The 18,939-nt window shown below is 47.5% G+C and overlaps 1 protein-coding gene across 12 annotated transcripts in view; it reads left to right on the top strand.

Annotated features, from left to right (window-relative positions):
- The window catches only part of CACNA1D (calcium voltage-gated channel subunit alpha1 D), a 429,655-nt gene that overhangs the window by 127,279 nt on the left and 283,437 nt on the right, over positions 1-18,939 (top strand). For 5 of the 12 annotated variants that reach the window (XM_045051390.1, XM_045051405.1, XM_045051417.1 and 2 more), the window contains exons 2-3: positions 2,534-2,843; positions 6,550-6,655. In XM_045051390.1, the coding sequence (XP_044907325.1) occupies positions 2,534-2,843; positions 6,550-6,655 (416 nt within the window). Of the gene's footprint in view, positions 1-128; positions 587-2,533; positions 2,844-6,549; positions 6,656-18,939 lie in introns of those variants that run through there. The other 7 variants (XM_019822894.3, XM_003982329.5, XM_019822924.3 and 4 more) reach the window with 4 other exon arrangements.

The raw sequence follows: 18,939 nt of genomic DNA on the forward strand, positions 1-18,939 counted from the left end.
GCGAGCGAGCGAGCGAGCGCCTCCGTCCCCGGATGTGAGCTCCGGGCGCCCGCGGTCCCGAGCCAGCGGCGGCGCGGGCGGCGGCGGCGGCGGCGGCGGGCACCGGGCACCGCGGCGGGCGGGCGGGCATGGGGGGCGCTCCGAGCGGCCCCGGCGGCCGGGCCGGCATCTGCGCGGCGTCCCTCCGCTAGAGGAGGGGACCAAGCCAATTCTCCTTTGCAGCAAAAAATTACCTGTATATATTATTAAGATAATATATACATCTGATCTTATTTTTTAAAAAAAAGTTTATTTTGCTCCATTTTTGAAAAAGAGGGAGCGTGGGTGGCGAGCGGTTTTTACAAATTATTCTTATTTTCTGCTATCTGTCCCCGTCCCTCCCCACCCCCTGCTGAAGCCACAATAAGGGCAGGGACCGCGGCTCCAACCTATTGGTAACCCCTTTACCCGTCCCTCCCCCCCGCCCCGACGCCCAGCACCGTGCCCTGCACACAGTAGGCGCTCAATAAATGTTCGTGGATGATGATGATGATGATGATGAAAAACATGCACCATCAACGGCAGCAGCAAGCGGACCACGCGAACGGTGAGCAGCTAGAGCCTGGGCACCCGCTGCCAAATCTAATCCTTGTCATGGTCCTCCTCTTCCCACCCCCTCTTCCTTCCCACCCCCTCCCGTCTCTGATGCGCTGGGTGGGTTGAGGGGGCTGGAGAGGATGCTTCTAGCTCGGTGTCATCTACATGGAAAGGGGAGATGCGTGACAGCCACTCCGTTCTCCCCTTCAGGCCTTGAATGTCAGAGTTAATTCTGCATTTGTGGGGTGGGGGCGGCCGTGGAGTCCTCGGAGTACTGTGCCGCCGGAGGGGTGGCGAACCGAGGTGATTCGGGTTCAGTGTCCTCGGGCTCAACTTTCCTCCAACGCTCCCGAGCGATGGAAGGGGGGGGGGTGGCTGTTAGACCTCAGCCCGAGCCCCCTTTCCAGCCTCTTCTCGCCTTCCGTTCCTTCCCCGCCCCCTGGTCTCCAGTGGCATCCGGAAAATTCTAGGATTGCCCGGTTTCCCTCTTCGCGACGGTGGGTGAAGCACACCCCGCCCCTGGAGAGGGAGGCCGGGTCTCAGAATCTCGGCCAGGGGGTCGGGTGGAGCGTATTCCCGCTCCCAGCGTCTGTGTGCACACGTCGGTAACCTAGCAATGCCCGGGGAGTCGCTGCCGCTGTGGGGCTCCCCTCCCCAGCCCGGCCTGGGCACCACGTGCAGCCAGCCGCCACGCCAGCCCGGCTGGGTCCACGGAGGCTGGACCTGCTTCTGGCCAGCCCTCCTACCTCCTCCTTGGAGGCCAGGGCGCCCCCCACGACCTCAGTGGGCTCACAGCCTTCCCGAGTGAGCGCTTCCCATGGGAGGGCTGGGAACAACTCCTCCCCTGCTCGGGACTGTCTGCCGCACGCCCCCCTCCCCCGCGGTGCCCCCCTTCTCAGGCTGCTGGGCAGGCAGACCTGTGCTTCCTTTGACTCTGTCTTGTTCTTTGATTAGCAAGAATTGGTTTTGCAAACGCGCATCTCTCTACCTTGCCACCACTCTCACTTTGACTTCTGTGTCAGTAAAGAGGTTGTGACTCAAGGTAGGCACGTGCCTGGGAGACCTGCCTGGGTAGTGGTCTGACCCCAAATCAGAGGGGCCCTTGCACATGGAGTCCTCTGGAGGTTCTGCGTGTCGGCGGCTGTCAGCCTGCACTGAGATGATTTCCTGCTTGGGCCTCTAGGGCCCCTGGCATAATCCAGTCTGTCTTTCCTAGGTGTAGGGGTGCAAGCTGCCCGCCTTGACTGTTTCTCTGGATGCTGGCTTGGCTGCTGCGGCTGCAATTTAAAATGCAAAAAAGGCCTAAAGATGTTTTCTGTTTTCGGAAGCCTGTGGAGGAAATGAGTCCCAAGCATCATGAATTTTCATTTGCAGGAAGTGTCAGTGCATAATCTAGATATTTGTTATGGGGCTTTTGGTATTGCCCTGGTGCCAGTGGAGGATTCCCCCCCCCCCCCCGTGCTGAAAAAAAAAACGCATTTGTGGCTGTGGAAAGATGTTAGAGTAACACCCTGAAAATGATTAAGACTATTGAGTTATTGGGACTGCCCCCCCCCTTTTTTTTTTTTTGGTAATGGTGGTAGTTACTTTGGAGAAAAGCTGTTGTACGTATCTGTTAACTCATTAGAGATACATGGGTTTTAAAAGTCAGAAAGGGTGGAATAAGTGTGGGATGACTTCAGTCTGAAGCAAGGCACGAGCGGAGGCCTTGTGAAGACCTGGAGAGAGGCATTCACCCCATTGCAGCAGTGGGTCCTGTGCCACCGATACTCTGCACAGAGCGCGTGGATTTCTCTTCCTGCTCCTGAAAAATAGGACATGAGGTTCAAAATGGAGACGTGGGGACGATCCCCCTCCCCTCTTACTGATGAGAGACAACCTTTGCTTTTTTCTCACACTAGGTTCTCACCGGTTTTTTTGTTTGTTTTTTAATTTTTCTTTTTCTCTTTCTTCCCAGAGGCAAACTATGCAAGAGGCACCAGACTCCCTCTTTCTGGTGAAGGACCAACTTCTCAGCCGAATAGCTCCAAGCAAACTGTCCTGTCTTGGCAAGCTGCAATCGATGCTGCTAGACAGGCCAAGGCTGCCCAAACTATGAGCACCTCTGCACCCCCACCTGTAGGATCTCTCTCCCAAAGAAAACGTCAGCAATACGCCAAGAGCAAAAAACAGGGTAACTCGTCCAACAGCCGACCTGCCCGTGCCCTTTTCTGTTTATCACTCAATAACCCCATCCGAAGAGCCTGCATTAGTATAGTGGAATGGAAGTATCCTTTTTTTGGGGGAAGTCTTTCTCATTTTCTCTTTTACCATCTGTTCTTCAAAAGGATTTGCGTTCTGAAATGGCACTTACAAAGTTGTAGCAGTCTGGAATGGGAGCAACAGAAAAGCTGTACGGAAAGGCTTTCGTCGTGTATACCTTCCTGTCTCCTCAGGGTGCGAGGGGCTGCTCTGAGGGTATATTTAGCTGTGTGTGTGTGCGTGTGTGTGTGAGTGTTCATTAAATACGAAATGGACCTTTGGTCACTTGACGCGAGATGTTTGGTTTAAACCCACCATTGTTTTTGGGGGCAGTGACATACACTGAACCTAATGCGGATAAGGTATGCTGATTTAAAAAGAAAAGACTGCATGAGACTCTGCTGGGAAGAAATACATTTTGGACCTTGAGTGGCACCTTCTCATTCTGGTGTTTGGGATTTGTTTCTGCCACTCCGGCTAATGCTAAGGTTGCTTCTAGCTCTGACATCTGGTGCTTCTGACTGTTCAGGTAGCTACAAATATGAACGCTTGCTTCATAGGGAGGGAGCAGCATGCTCATCAATGCTATGACTTCCCGGAATTTCCTTTTGACAGGTTCCAAAAAAGCATGTGAAACGTGAGCACGAGGGAGCGTATGGAGGGAGAGGCTGGGGTGCGCCTCTTCTTCCTGAGCCCTTGTGAGTTAGAGAGCAGTCTGTCAGTGGGGGAATTTGCAGTTGCTGCCTTTATAAAACATTCTGTCTGGGTCCTTGGACTGGAGTTACATTTCTGGGTGTCTCCTTTGTATTTTTAAAACTGAACTCCAGATGCCCCAGGATGGTTGTTACGTCCCAGATCTTGGAAAACCAGGGTCCTCGGCCTGCTCATCCCCTTCCCCAAATCTGGAGGCCAATCCCCAGTTCCTGCCACCCTTCAGAAAAGGTTGACTGAGGCCTCCTTTCTGAGCAAATGGCTTTCTAATTAGTCAGATGATTCATTGGTCTGGGTAAAACAAAGCATTTCCTTTTCCCAGAAGTGTATTTGGGGCTGACAGGAGCCTCAGAGCAGCTCCTGACCATAGGAAAGAGTGTGAATGTGGGGCTTCGCCCACCACGCCCAGAGTGGACGGGCTAAAAAGGGAGGGTGTTGGCCAGCAGCTGGAAGGTGGCGCTGAAACCCCCTTATAATCTGAGTACCTAGCTAGGCAGCGATTTGCATGCCTTCTGTCTTAGCTGGCTATTTTCTGTGCTTACGGCTGCAAGTTAAAATGAGGTAACTTTGTTTAGAAAGGTTTTGGAGAGGGCAGCCAAATGCAAGGGTAGGATTTGAGGGGTTTTCGTGTGTTTTTCCTTTTTAGAACAGATGTCTCTTCTCTAGAGGGAGTTACGGTGTCTCTCGCATAGCTGGGGTTGTGTGGATGTGTTTTCTCTTTAAGTTCTTTTCTGGTCTGAGAATGAACACCAGTGTCAGCTGGGAGGCAGCTAGGTGCATAGGGGGTGCCTCAGTGGCATCGCTGGAGTCGGAGGCATGCTTATACTCTGGCAGAAAGGTCTCCTCCTCCTGAGGTTGGCTTGACATGACTCTGAGTAAGCGGAGACCTGTCTGGGGTCATTAATTTCACGTGGAGTGAAGTAGGAGGCCTGACGCCGTTTCTCTTCGTGCACAGTAATTTGTATATAGGGATTTATGTGTACGGAGTGAATTCCTGGATCATGCTGCTGATTCCCTTTCCCGCATTGCCAGACACATGTGTACAGGAACTAGGGGATGTGGCTGCCAACGCAGGGAGAAGCCTGCCTGCAACGGGACAGCCTGGAGAACAGATCTTTAAACAACGTGTGATCTGTTTGTCTTTCCAAGTGACGGTTTCCTTCTAGTTCAGGGAGCAGGTTGTAGAAATCCTCCTAAAGCCAGTGAAGCCAGGCCCAGTCAGACAAGATGTGTGACAGCTTCGTTTGTTTTTACACCCAGGCGAGGAAGGGTGTCCTGCATCTTAGGGGAACGAGGAGAGTTTGCCTTATCAGAAGGAATTTTTAGGAGTGGACCCATCTATTCTCTGTTGGTCTGTTCTGCGTGGCTTGTAAAAGTCTTGTGGCAGTGAGATAGTATCCACCAACACCTGGAAACTGAAACCTGACCACCATAAAGAAAAAGCATTACGTCTGGCCTTCCTGAACAGCATTGGTATCTCTCAGATTGCCTGGTCCGTCATTTAAGTGTTGGGAACTAAAACGGAAGGGTGGGGTACGGGGGACGGAGAGGCCATGGGTATGTTTCTATGTAGAATAGCAGTGGGGCGGTTGGCTTTTAAAGTTTCAGCAGGAACTGCGAAAAGGAAAAACCGAAAAGGAGATTCTGAAGTCTTTTGAAGGGGAACTGTCTCAAAGTTAGATTCCCTAGATAAGAGATTTTGTAATACTAGATGAGTTGAAAGAGTAAATATGAATGAAAGCTAATTGGCTTTAAAAATAAACCCATCAAAATTAGTAAGAGAGTAATGTCGTTCATGCCCTTATTTCAGTGAGTGTCGAAGCTCTTCAGAGGGCTGAGTTCTCATGAGACTCAGGGTATCCCCAGAGAGGTAAGGTGCCTTTGTTTTCCCGGCAGTTTTGGATTTCCCGGAAGGATATCGGGATGCACGGAGAAGGGTCTGTTCATATCCTCAAAGCTTGAATATTTCAAGGTGTTTAGTTAAACCAGTGGCTTTGCCTTTTGTGGGTGAGGTTATGGGAGAAGCACTGTTATAAAATCAAGCCCCCCGCCCCCCGCCCAGGTTGCAGATTATGTTGGCGTTCAGAAACCTTGTATTCGGAAAGGCTGAAAACCAAAAGAAGATAAATAGTCCTTTTGGCAGAAGTCGAATCTTGCACTGCCAGTTTCGACCATGTCTCTTAATGACACCAGAATGTTTAAGCAAGTGTCTGTTGAAAGCTGATTTCAAAGTGATTCTTCCAGACAGACCCCCGAGATTTAGAATTGTTCAGTTGTACTTTGCAAGTGTCTGGTGCTGATTTCTTATGGCTTTTTATTTAATTTGTTTATAAATTGAATGCAGTAACAGCTCATTATAAACTGAGCTCCAGTCCAGCTGTAATCTGAAACAGTGATAGGCATTGATTAGTAAAGGAAGCAGAGGGGGAGCTGGAGCCTGGCTTGCCGGTTACAGTGTCTGAGGTATTGGAACATGCCGTGAGACAGTCACAGGTAGAATGCAGAAAGTCCTGGTGACTTGGCCTGCCCCAGTCCAGACAGGAGATCGACCCAGCCAAGAATAGCCCCTGAGAAAATGGCTTTAACACATGGAGGCAAGGATTTGTGGGAGAGATTTGTCTCATGAGGACTATTCTTTGTGTCTACAACAGCCAGGAATTTAGTGTTCTAAGGCCTTTGTCACTTTTAAAACTTTAAGAAGCAGAAACGTGGTTCAGAGGCTGCCCTAATTGGATGTGTGTTTAGGTTTCAATATAAAATGCACGGCAAAGAATGAACGCAATGTGATCCTTGCAGAAGAAGGAAAGGACACGGAAAAGTCATTCGATAGCGAGATTTGCCAGAGGACCATGGATGATTACATCTACTGGGGACCAAGCAGGTCTCGACAGTTCGTCGAGAAGGGATTTGTGTGTATAATTTTCATTTCAAAAGTGGTTCAAGAGTGGTATGATCGGGAATGTGATGAGAGAGATGGTTTACGTTTGCATAAGACATATATACCTTAACAAAATTTTTCAGACCATTTGACATATTTATATTATTGGCTATTTTTGCCAATTGTGTGGCCTTAGCTATTTACATCCCATTCCCTGAAGATGATTCTAATTCAACAAATCATAACTTGGTAAGTGTCCTTAGAGTTCCTGCTTGTCCTGATGTGTGGTTATCATTTGCCTCTGTACTTAAACTGGCAGCTAGCTTTCTGGGTGGCTGAAGTTTACAGCTATGCATGGGATGATTCCTGGAGCTTTCCAACAGGGGGTTTGTTTGTTTGCTTTTCTCTCTGACCTGTATTCTCAAATTTATACTGAATGAAAGTGTATAAAGTCCTGAATCTTGTATGAAGAGATGTGGAACTTTTTCACGGAAGGTTCCGGTTTGTAGCAGATTTTAAAATAACTTTTCTTTACACATAGACTTTTGCCGTCTACCATTCTTTTTAGGATAATAAGAGCTGCTTTTTTTTTTTTTTTTTTAAATCAAGTGCTATTGGGGAGTGATGGGCATTTTGTTTGGTCAGTTTTTCTGGTAAGTAGAGAATTACCGTGGACTTTGCCCGTGAACTCTTCATTTTTAGAGCAGCAGTGTACAAGAAAACGAATACAGTTATGTGGAACCTAATTTGGAGAATACAGTGTAGTATTCTACTAGGAGCGGCCTATGAAATGCCCCAAGATAAGATGATTCTTTGGTTAAATAAATCGGGATACTTTCACATAACTTTATTGCCCTCTTAAAGATTTATAGTGCACATTAGCTCAGTAAGAGCTCCGGGAAGGTCTGTAGTTAAACCAGTTTCATTTTGTTTAACTCAGCGAGTCCCTAAAAGTAATTGGTCATGGATTCTTCAAACAGTTTTTTGGCAGAACGTATCGCCGAAACCAGTGTTTCATGGAACTTCCTTTGGGAAAGGTTGGTATAGTTAAAAAAACAAAAACAAAAAGAAAGAAAGAAGAAAGAAAAAAAGCCCTAAAGAGCACCAGAGTTGGGACTAGGAGCGTGATTGTCCCACGGAGCTGGCAGCTCGCTGTGTTCTGGGGCACTTCCCCAAATCCTCTCTGCGTGGCCAGTCAGCCACTTGTCTAGGGGGTTGGGTGAGAAGATCCCTGGGATCGTGTTTACCTCTGATATTCCGTAATCTTTTCTCGATGATTCAGAAGGCCCGTCAGGATTTTTTCTCCAGCTGTGGCATCCTCCTTGGCAGAGCCTGCCCAGAGAGGCAGGTGGGGCCGGGGCCAGCGCTGGGTCACAGGGAGCTCCCTCTATTGTTTTGCTTTCTCCTCTCTTAAGATTCATTTTGTTCTGATTTTTCTCATGTTGAAGCTGTATCTTAGTAGGGCTGGCGGTTTGTAACCGAGTGTTGTAAAGGCAAAACTAGTGTGGGGAGGGCTCTGCTGGGTTCTGAAGATCCTGAAATTATGCTCTTGTGATTTTTAGCCTCAATGGTCTATATACAGGATTTCATGTCACACGTAAGATGTTGTGGCGTATGTCCCATAATAACGTGATGTCTGTTCACGGTCAGGCTTTTACGGTCTGATTTCCAGAGAGTGCAATAAACTTGGGGACACCGCTCCCGAAGATACAACTCAACAGGACTGGATGCATGTATACACCCTTACCATCAGTGTGCATTTATACTATGGTGATTTGTGTGCTTTGGGATATTTTAAACAGCTTCTGATTTGGTTGTAGGCATGTGACATTAGATGATCATTTGAAAGGAAAAGAAGTGGCAAAAAGCCCCCATCAATGGGGATGGATCATCATAGTCTAGGCCACAGATGGTGTCAGCCTTGTTACCAAATTTAACAACGTGGATGGTGACCCAGTTTGTTGCTTTTTGTGGCTCAAGAGAACATGATTAAACAAACTTAGAAAATAAATACCTTTCAGAAAGGCAGATTAATTCAGATCAATGGAATAATTAATGTAGCTGCGTGTGTAAGCCAATTAATATTCTGATTTTTCCCAGGGAAATTCAGGGCACTGATATCTGCTGTAAGACCAGTTGGATTTCTCAGCTAACGAGTAAGGGAATAAACTATAAGAAATGGGTAAATCTGTTTTCTTCTCCCTTGCAGTCCCTCCCTAGCGGATCCTTTCTCGACAGTTCTTAAGCAGTGGTATTTTTAGGGGCGGGGGGAGAGGCGGGGTATTAGTTTGGCAGACCTTTCTAAAAACCAACATGTATTCCTTTGACCTCTTACTGCTCTGAAACTCATAGCATTCGAGTTTCTGTCTTGTTTCACTTGGATGGTCACATGGCCAGATGAGTTTATTCTCTGCTTGACTCTTTAAATATTTCCTTTCTCACTGTGGGAAGGGAAGATCTTTGTGGGTTTCCCCCTGACTCTTTGCAAGGTCCCATGCCATGTCGGTGCTCCTGCCAGGAAGCTGTTTTTTTTTTTGTTTTTTTTTTTAATACATTTGACCCAATTTGTACCAAAGTGATTGCTCTATTTTTGGGATCGGTTTAGAGGCAGCTGAACGAAGCTTATTTTTCATCTGTAGTAAATACCTTTCAGTTAACGTGAATGGCAAAGCAAAGGGCAGAGACCGATACGGGTTGCAGAACTGCACGTGTCAGGGTGCTGGCGAATTGCTTTGCTTCGTAGCTCTGTGGGAAATGTGTATGTTGAACTCTTAGAGCCAGCTTGGTACAAGCTGTTTCTGCCTGTTACAGGTCATTTGTAGTGAGGTGATTACTTCTGTTGGGTAGGAAGGGTGGCCATCCTCACTGGTCTGATAGGTATTTTGTCTGGGTTGCATGCAACTTAGCCAGCTTTGGAGATCTAGAAACTACCTTGGGGGCAGCAAGTTTTCCCAGGGTTAGATTTTTTTTTTTAAATATAAACAATCTCAAGTTTCTATGCAGCTTTCATTTGTGGACTTGCAGGGACTGGTGGAGGCTGGAGCCATGGAAACGGTACAACTGAGTTCCCACAGTGAGACCCTTCTTGGCTCAGTGGGTAGCGCGAACTCCTCGCTTCCACTTATTGAAAGTGTATATCATTTGTTTAATTTCTTCTTAGCCCGGGTGGGGGGCGGAGGGGAGAGCTCTGCTTCATGGGGTGTCGGAGCGAGGCTGCTCACAGTATTGTACTTCAGTGTGTTGAAGGATGCTCTATCTAGTTTCCCAAACTTCAGTTTTTCATATGCAAACTGACGCAGTTGAAATTTTCTGCCTGTGCAGCGGGGTCCCCAGCCCCAGGCGGTGCCCAGCTTTCTGTAGTGCTGAGCTGCCCCAAATTAGAGCTGTCCCAAATGGGGGTGCTTGTCTGCCAATTAGGACCTTCCCTCATGTCTGCTAATGATGCCACCCACGAAGGGCAGGGCCTCTGGCCCAGGCCTCTCTATCCCTTTATCAGGCACAGCGGTGGATAAAGGGTGTTCAATAAGTTGCTTGTTCTACTCAACAGGCAGTTTTACCAAGGCTTTGCCCCTTTCCCGCCCCCTTTCTCATCTTGTTGTTGAGTTGAGGCCCCTTTGTTTTTTCTTTAGCCAGTTGATATTTTGCATCTACAGAACCCCTCGTGTCTTCCTCTCCTCCCCATCCACACCCAGGTTGCTGCGGCCAGGTCCTCCTGGGCCGTCTGAGCTTTTTGGGTTCCTCTTTGTAGCTGAACCCCCCCTCCCCCCGCATTTGTCCACCTACAGTTCCTAAACACTCCTCTTGTGAGCTTGCCCGCCCCCTGGGCTTTTCTCCATCTGCAGTGCCTCTTCTCCCCTGGCCCCTCCTCCTCCTCCTCCTTCTGCTGCTGCTTCTTCTCCTTCTTCTCCGTCTTCCTTCTCCTTCTTCGTCTTCCTTCTTTTTTTAAAATTTTTGAGAGAGAGAGAGGGAGAGCACAAGTAGGGGAGGGACAGAGAGAGAGGGAGACACAGAATCTGAAGCAGGCTCCAGGCTCTGAGCTGTCAGCACAGAGCCCGACACCGGGCTTGAACTCACGAACCGGGAGATCATGACCTGAGCCGAAGTCAGATGCTTAACCAACTGAACCACCCAGGCGCCGCCCCCCCCCCAGGTTTTTTTAATGTTTATTTATTTTTGAGAGAGAGTACGAGTGGGGGAGGGTCAGAGAGAGAGGGAGACACAGAATCTGAAGCAGGCTTCAGGCTCTGAGCTGTCAGCACAGAGCCTGATGCTGGGCTCGGACCTGTGAATTGTGAGATCATGACCCGAACCAAAGATGCTTAACCAACTGAGCCACCTAGGTGCCCCCCCCCCCCCAGCCCCTTCTTCACATGTCACCGTAGCTTTTCAGGAATAATCTCAAACTACTCACTTCCACGAAGGATTTTCTGACCCTGATCCAAAGTAACACTTTTTTTTTTCATTAACAATTTTTTAAATGTTTATTTATTTATTTATTTATTTATTTTTTTTTTGAGAGAAAGACAGACTGTGAGTGGGAGAGGGGTAAAGAGAGAGGGGGGCACAGAACCTAAAACAGATGCCAGGCTCTAAGCTGTCAGCACAGAGCCTGAGGTGGGGCTTGAACTCATGAGTGGTGAGATCATGACCTGTGCTGAAGTCAGAGGCTTAACCTGCTGAGCCACCCTGGTGTCCCCAAAGTAACACTCTTATTTGAACCTGTCTGGTGGAAACTCGCATATAAAATACCCTATATTTTAGCTCTTTATATTCCCATCTTTATGTTATCAAGCATTTTCAGAATATAATTCATAAGGAGTATAGCTCAGTGGTCAAGGATTTGACTGCAGAACACAACTCATAGTGAATCATTCTGGAATCCCCCACAGTGCCTGGCCCTCTGGTACAAAGTAGCTGTTGAGTAAACACGTGTTGTTGATGTGATTGCCAGGAGAAGCACCAAACCCATTCTTTCCTCTGAGCTTTATTCGGGATTTCCTGTGTGGCAGGTCCCTCTGTGGACTCCTTGGAGGAGGTCCTTGGCTGGGAGTGGGTGGGAAGTTATAAGCGCATATTCTTAAAAAGGTTAGCGTCTTGTGACTCTGCTCCTCGAGCACCTCTGGCTGATGGAGCCCTGGGAGCTGGGTTTCAGAGCTGAGCCGTCTAGAATGTTTTGTGCTCAGAGTAGCGGAGTGGTGGGTCTCTGAGCAGCAATGCTGGCTGTGGGCTCTTGGCAGTGGGACCATTGTGAGATGCCTTACAATGGCCAGGAATGTCGTGGGACGGTGTCCTTTGATTGTGTTCTCTCTTCCGTGGCTGAGATCCCAATGCACGGTGTTTCCTGGGCTGAAAAAGTGAGCACATTGGGTCTGTGTGGTCATATAGTTTAGCATCTCACTGTTTTTGCACATAGTGAGAATTTCCAAAACACAGTTTCATAACTTGGTTCCTTGGGGTTAGCCTGTAAGGTGGGTTTTAGTTCAGAATGTTATCCGCACCAGGTCTTTGCTCCGCAAAGAGTTCTGTTTGAACTGTGCGCTCTTATTTCTGCACAGCTAGATTCTGTCTGTTCTGGGACAGCTCCCGTGCTGCCTTCTCAGCTCAGCCTCCTCTGAGCCTCATTCGCTCCTGCCTCCCACCCCACCTGCCAGAGTGTAAGTACTTGCTTTCTCTTTGCCCTCCCATAAGCACAGTAAGTCCTCGTCTTTACAGACATTAGGTCCTTTTTATAACAACCCCTCCTCGCTTTATAACTGTTACGGGGAGTGGTTTGTGTTTCGTGGTTCTGCACATGCGTTGTGGGGTCTGAAGGCCTGGTTCTTTGGCTGATTAGCTGAGTTACTTTGGATGAAATCAGCATATGAGTTCCTAGAGACGGAGGCTGGAGTCTGATCGGTCTCTATGGTGTTGCAAACGTAACCCCGTGCCCGGTGCACAGTAGGTGCATCAGGAAATGTATGTGGAATGAGCCAATAAATACACGAATGGCCATACAAGGGCTTCATGGTAAGTCCTTACGGATCAGTCGTTAATTTTCAACAATTGGCTAATGATTAATGTTTGCCCAAGAGGCTGACTTTCGTTGTCCAGTCTAATGAGAATCCCAGGAAACACCTGTCAGAGTTTGCCTTTAATTTCAGGATGGTGTCTTTCTTGGCAAATTTAACTCTTTACATCTGAGGCAGGAGAGAAGGAAGACAGACAGACACTTGTTGATACTTTCTGAATCGTAAGCTGGCTTCTGTGTTCAGTGTTGTACGTGTGCCCAGTGTGTGCACTGTGTGCGCGCGGGTGGAGCATGAGCATCACAGTTCATAGAAAGACGGGTGGAGGGAAAGCGGCAAAATGACCAGAGGAGACAGACTTGTGTGGTAACACTGTACCCAACACTGGTTTCCTAGTCATAAAATGTGAACCGGTTTATGTGCTACACAAACCATCATATGTCTTTTCTAGTCTTACCTTGTGACAAAGAACACGTTACGTGGCCCCATCTTTTACTGAACGGCCTTTGGTTGGGTATTGACAGGTTTTCAGAGACCAAGTCCAGCTCTTAAAGAGTTCAAGTTTGCTACTAGTCAAGTTTCTTAAGAAGGGTTCCAAAGGGTCCTCAGTCCTTTGGCTGGTTTGTTACAAAAGCAAATCTCATTGTTTTATAGTCCTACCTTAAGCACCGGGATTTCCTTGCTCAGACCCTTTAAAAATGAGCTTGGCTTAGAGTGAAGATATTTGGATATATTGATGTGTTAGCCAGCACTTGTTGGATTACGGGTTGCAGAGACACAACTCAAATTGGCTTAGTTGGAAAAAAAAGTGTGTGTGTGTGTGTGTGTGTGTGTGTGTGATTTATGAACTTAGCTACCTAAAAAATCCAAGGGGTAGAAGTCCTATCAGAGGCAGCTGGAAAAAGGGGCTTAAAAGAGGGTATCGGGGCACCTGGGTTGGTTGGTTCAGCATCTGACTCTCAACTTCAGCTCAGGTCATGATCTCACGGTCATAAGATTGAACCCTGTATTGGGCTCCATGCTGAGTGTGGAGCCTGCTTGGGATTCTCTCTCTCCCTCTCTTTCTGCACCTCCCCTGCTCATGCTCTCTTCTTCTCTCTCTCTCTCTCTCCCTTTCTCTAAATAAATACATATAAAAAAGAGGCTATCAGGATGCCAGCCTGCACCCTGGCCCTCGGGTGTCTGTGGCAGGGTCTGGCTGGCCTGCAGTGGGTCTGTCTCACACACCATCTCAAGTGTGCATCCCTCTTAGCCCATCTGGGGGAGGGTCTGTGGGAAGATGCATTCTTTCCTTAACCTCAGCTCAAGTTCAGTATTTTAAAAATGATTGTGTGAGAAACAAGAGACCCCTGTGGCAGATTTGTGGATAGTTTCTTTTTTTAACCTTCCCCATCAGTATTTAATTTTTAACTGTCTGCAAAATGTGAGAAGTTCTGAAATCAGAGGGGACAATTTGCCCAGCAGTAGAGATACTTATGTCTCATTAGATATGAGTGGTGGTGGGGTGGGGCTCTAGAACAGACCCCCAACAGCTCCTCCCCTAACAAAGTTCCTAAAGAAATTATAGATGTTCTGAAATTCTAGTGGTTGAGCTATAGGGAAGGACATCAGGGGGCATTACTGTTGCTCAGATGATGTGCCAAGGGAAGGGCTGGCGGTGGGTGTCCTTGTCCTGGGGGTGGGAGATTGGCAGGTCACCCAGGAATAGACGGTAGCATCCCTGCTTCTTCCTCCTACTGTGCTCAGACGCCTGGGGCTCTCTGCCAGCAACAGCACAGGCTATGTCTCCCAAGTCCTGTTCTGCCCATGTGATCAGAGTAGGGAAAGAGGCAGAAGGTGTCTTCCCTTTTTAATTCAAGTGGGATTGGAGTTGTTGCTGCTACGGTTCTTGCGGACAGTAAAACGGTGTGGCTAGGGAGCACAGCCAGCTGTGGCTGGTGGGGTGGGGGACACAGTGAGCAAAGCTGAAGATGGGGCTGAAGGGGGAATTGCCTGAGGTGACTAGTCCTATGTGTGTGTGTGTGTGTGTGTGGTGGGGTGGTGGGCAGAGATGTGGGTGGGTGGAAGGATGGATGGGTGGTTTTGACACACACCTTGAAGAATGAAGCCTTCTGGTGATTTTTGCTAAGCAGGGCCCCAGACATTGTCCAGCGCAGGGGAAAATGACTTTCTTCTCCTGAGCCTCCAAGCAATTCTTTCTGCCAATTTTTTATCCTGCTCCCTATTGGCTGAGTGGTAATTCTAGAAATCAGAGGACATCTGTTGAAATTATTGAAAAAGTGACCTTGAGGGGCAGGCTGGAGGGAAATGGGAGGCTGACCTGAGGGAGGGAAGGCAGGTTGCAGGCTGCTCAGGGGGAACGTGGCTGGCAGGTGGACCCAGCCTGGGAAGGAGGGACATGGCAGCCTGGGGCCTCCAAGCCGGTGAGGTGAGAGGCTCCCACCTTTCCCTGCCTCCTTTTTCTGTGTCCATGGGGAAGTCTAGCACAACGTGCTCACAGATAATTTTGTAGAGCTGGAAGGACTCTTATTTATAAGACAGGGAGTTGAGGCACCATTATTCAAAGGATATTTTATTGAGACTTGCTATGTGGGGCAGACCAGGCTTTCCTGTCCTTGACTTATAGCCCAAGATGCTCTGGCTTGCTGTGCCCAGGAAAACCCACAACCTGGGGTCAGAGAACAACCCTCTTTGTTTTCCACATTTTGTGTTCTCACAACAGATCATCATTCACCATTTACACGAATGCATTCTTCTGGACAGTGGAAACAATATAAAGTGACAGTCTCTTTTTACCTGTCCAGCTCGTTCTAATCAGTCATCAGTTTGGTGTGGCCCTTTCAGAATTGTTTTTCATTGTGTGCGTATATGTGTGTAACCTGTGCATTTTGCACAGCAGGTGTCTATATAGTTTGGGTATTTTATTTTTTATTTTTATTTTTTTAACATTCTTTTTTTTAAAGTTTATTTATTTTGAGAGAGACAGAGACAGCGCAAGTGGGGGAGGGGCAGAGAGAACTAGAGAGAGAGAGAGAGAGACAGAATCCCAAGCAGCCTCCGCACTGTCAGCATGGAGCCTGACGTGGGGCTCAAACTTGTGTACTGTGACATCATGACCTGAGTTGAAACCAAGAGTCAGATGCTCAACCGACTGAGCCACCCAGGCACCCCCATACATACTCATGTATTTTAAAGTTTACACGAGTGGGAACAGAATGCATGCATCATATAGCTTCTTTTTTTTTTCCACTTAACATATCATACAGATCTTTCCATATCTGTACATGGAGAGCTAACAACTTGCATTGGGGTAAAATATGCCCTGTACGAATGTGCCGTGGTTTACTTGTTCTCTTTCTGATGAGCATTTAGGCTAGTTTCTAACGTTTTGCTATTTCACACAGTACTGCACTGAATATCCTTGAACGTGCTTCTTTGTGCATACAAGGAAACATCTCTCTGGGATAAGTACTTAGAAATCAACTCTCTGGGTGGGAGGATAGTGCATTTTTAATTTCTGCACTTACTGGCACATCACTGTCCAGTAAGCCTGTATCCATACAGACTCCTACCCCCACATCTCCTGGAAATGATCGGCTGTCACTCACCTCTGATGACTGACCTCGTTTGTTTTCATCTCAGGCTATGGGAAGAGAAATTTTGGGAATAGGGTTCAGCCTTCCTCCTGGATGTTTGGCAGGCATCCAGAGCCTCTGGTTAGAGCAGAAAGTCCACAGACCCCGAGCACTAGATTCCTAATCTCTTTTGAACTGCAGATCCAGATGAAAGGCCCCAATGCTTATCATTCTTCTCCCCACTTTGAGTAGTACTTTGCCATACGCTTGATTATTGTAGTTGTTTCTGGTGAAATATTCATTCTAGGTAGCTAATAGGTAAATAAGTTTCTTAGTTTTGGAGTATTTGCTACAGTTTCAAGGTGAACACTGCCTTTACAGTTCCTTTCATTTGGGGGGGAAAATATCTAACCTGGTATGTTTCTAGTGTCCCATGTTCTTTGGTTATTAATTATTTTATTTTCGTGCATAGGACAATCTCACTGTTATTATGGTATTTATGATAAGGTTTATGCCCCGCTACTTCTAAAAGCTCTGAGACAGCTTAGGAAACAGGAGTGGGTGAAGGAAGGGGCAATGTGGAATGAAAACAAAGTCGACCTGCCCCAGGGGCTCGAGGCGAATGGATTGCTAACACCTGGGCACTGATTTGGCCTTCAGGATTTCCAGCAGTGATGGCCAAAGGAGGCACATCCTAAGTTACAATGCTTTTATCCTCTCAACAATGGGAAGCGGCTGCATTCATTCAGAGATGCACTTTTTAGGAGCCGAATCCAAGGAGGAATCTGCAGCGTGGGTCCTTGTACAAAGTGCATTGTCAGGCGTGGTGAGCCGTATCGTCGCTGTGCTTTTGTCAGAGTCAGAAACGCCCTGCGAGCAGATGGTCTCTGGCTTCGTAGTTTCCAAAGGGTTCACGCGCAACCTTGAACTGTGGCATAATGAAGGAACTTCTGTGTTCTGTGAGAGCTTCGCTTTTTGATTATATAAATCATGATAGAAGTAAAGATGGGAAGATGAAAAAGAGTAGTTTAACACAGCTATCATTAAATCATGCATAAAGTACTTTTTTGAGCGTTTATTATGTGTAACATGGAGTCCATTAAACACATTCGCTTACTGTCCTAACTTGCATAAGTCAGAACATAAAAGGACGCTATGAATTTATGCAGAGAACCCCTCCAAAACTCTCATTCTTGAAGAGATGTGGTTTTATTATTTCACTCTAATGTGGACTAAGGCAGTGACCAATAGATTTTTTTTTTTTAATTTTTTTTAACTTTTTTTTTTTTTTTTTTTTGAGACAGAGAGAGAACATGAATGGGGGAGGGGCAGAGAGAGAGGGAGACACAGAGTCAGAAGCAGGTTCCAGGCTCTAAGCCGTCAGCCCAGAGCCCGACGTGGGGCTCGAACTCACGGACCGCGAGATCGTGACCTGGCTGAAGTCGGACGCTTAACCGACTGCGCCACCCAGGCGCCCCCCAATAGATTTTTTAAAAAGACATCCTTGAATGTCCTTCTGTAAATAGATAACAATGGAGTATAATGACTTTATATTTAAATGACTCCTTTTGAATTGTACAAAAACAGCCAGTAATTACCCCCTTTAGAACTTTTTCTCACGATATTGCAAAAATGAACTTCTCTTTGGGCTTTCACAAATTCTGAATTATTGAACTATAAATTAATGTTGAATCAATCTTTTCAGAGGCTTTATCGGGAGGGAAAGAAATGAGAACATCTACAGTTCTGAATTCGAATTCGAATTCAAGAAGTAGTGACACCCAGCAAGAATTTGGTAAAAGAGGGGTGGTGAAGAGGTCTTTCTCTAGAACGACACGTGGAGTGGAACTAGTGTGGTCAGGGACGAGAAGGCGCTGGCCAGCTGCGGAAGCTCACCTCGTCATGGAAACCATGTGGCGCAGCGGGAGGTGAGATGGCCGATTCTCATTTACCCGGAGTGGTGCTGGATGTGAATCACAGACCGGCTGAGCTTGGGATCAGAAAGGGCCCTGGAGCCCTTCGGACGGATGTGTTCCTTTTCATACTCAGCAGTTGACTTGCCCAGGGTCCCATGGTAAGGAAGGAACCAACTGAGGACCCAAGCCAGTCTCCTGTCCCCCGGCCTGTTTCTTCCCACGCCCTCCCGCAGCTGTGAGTCCGGGTTGAAGCCAGGCACTTCCCCTCTGACAGGGCAGTGTCTGAGAATACCAGGGGCAGTCGGGACAGCTGGGACATCAGATGACCAAAGAATGTCTGTTCGCAGTATGCTGGGGATTCAGTTGACTTTTAATTCTCTCCTCAATTTTTTCTTTATCTTCCCAAAGAGAGTTTTGATCACTCCTCCTTGCCCTGTTTTACTTTAGAAATTATTCTCTTACTTTCTTCACGCATCCCAACATGCGGCAATCATTTGACCATAGACAGACCCATTATTTTATGGAGTCAGGGCGCTGGCAGGGGGAGGGCAGCAGAGCATTGGCAGAGCTGGAGGATAGATGCACTGGTCTCTCCTCTGTTACCTTGATCGGGTGCGGTAGCATACACTGCCTTTTTTTTTTTTTTAATTTTTTTTAATGTTTATTTATTTTTGAGAGACAGAGCATGAGTCAGGGAGGGGCAGAGAGAGAGGGAGACACAGAATCGGAAGCAGGCTCCAGGCTCTGAGCTGACAGCAGAGAGCCTGACGTGGGGCTCAAACCCACGAACCTCGAGATCATGACCTGAGCTCAAGTCGGACACTTAACCAGCTGAGCCACCTAGGCACCCCGCATATGCTGCCTTTTGATAGTAACTGGAGGCACGGAGATAATTGTCTTTCTTACTGGCTCATGGTTGACATCTGAGCTAGGTGGACTTTATATCTATAATTGCCCTAATTCTCATTTAATCCTTGCCATAAACTCCCAAGCAATTCTCATTTTACGTGAGGAGAAAAGGCTGAGTGGGTCAATTG

Source organism: Felis catus, chromosome A2 (assembly GCF_018350175.1).
Source record: "Felis catus isolate Fca126 chromosome A2, F.catus_Fca126_mat1.0, whole genome shotgun sequence".
NCBI lineage: Eukaryota > Metazoa > Chordata > Mammalia > Carnivora > Felidae > Felis > Felis catus.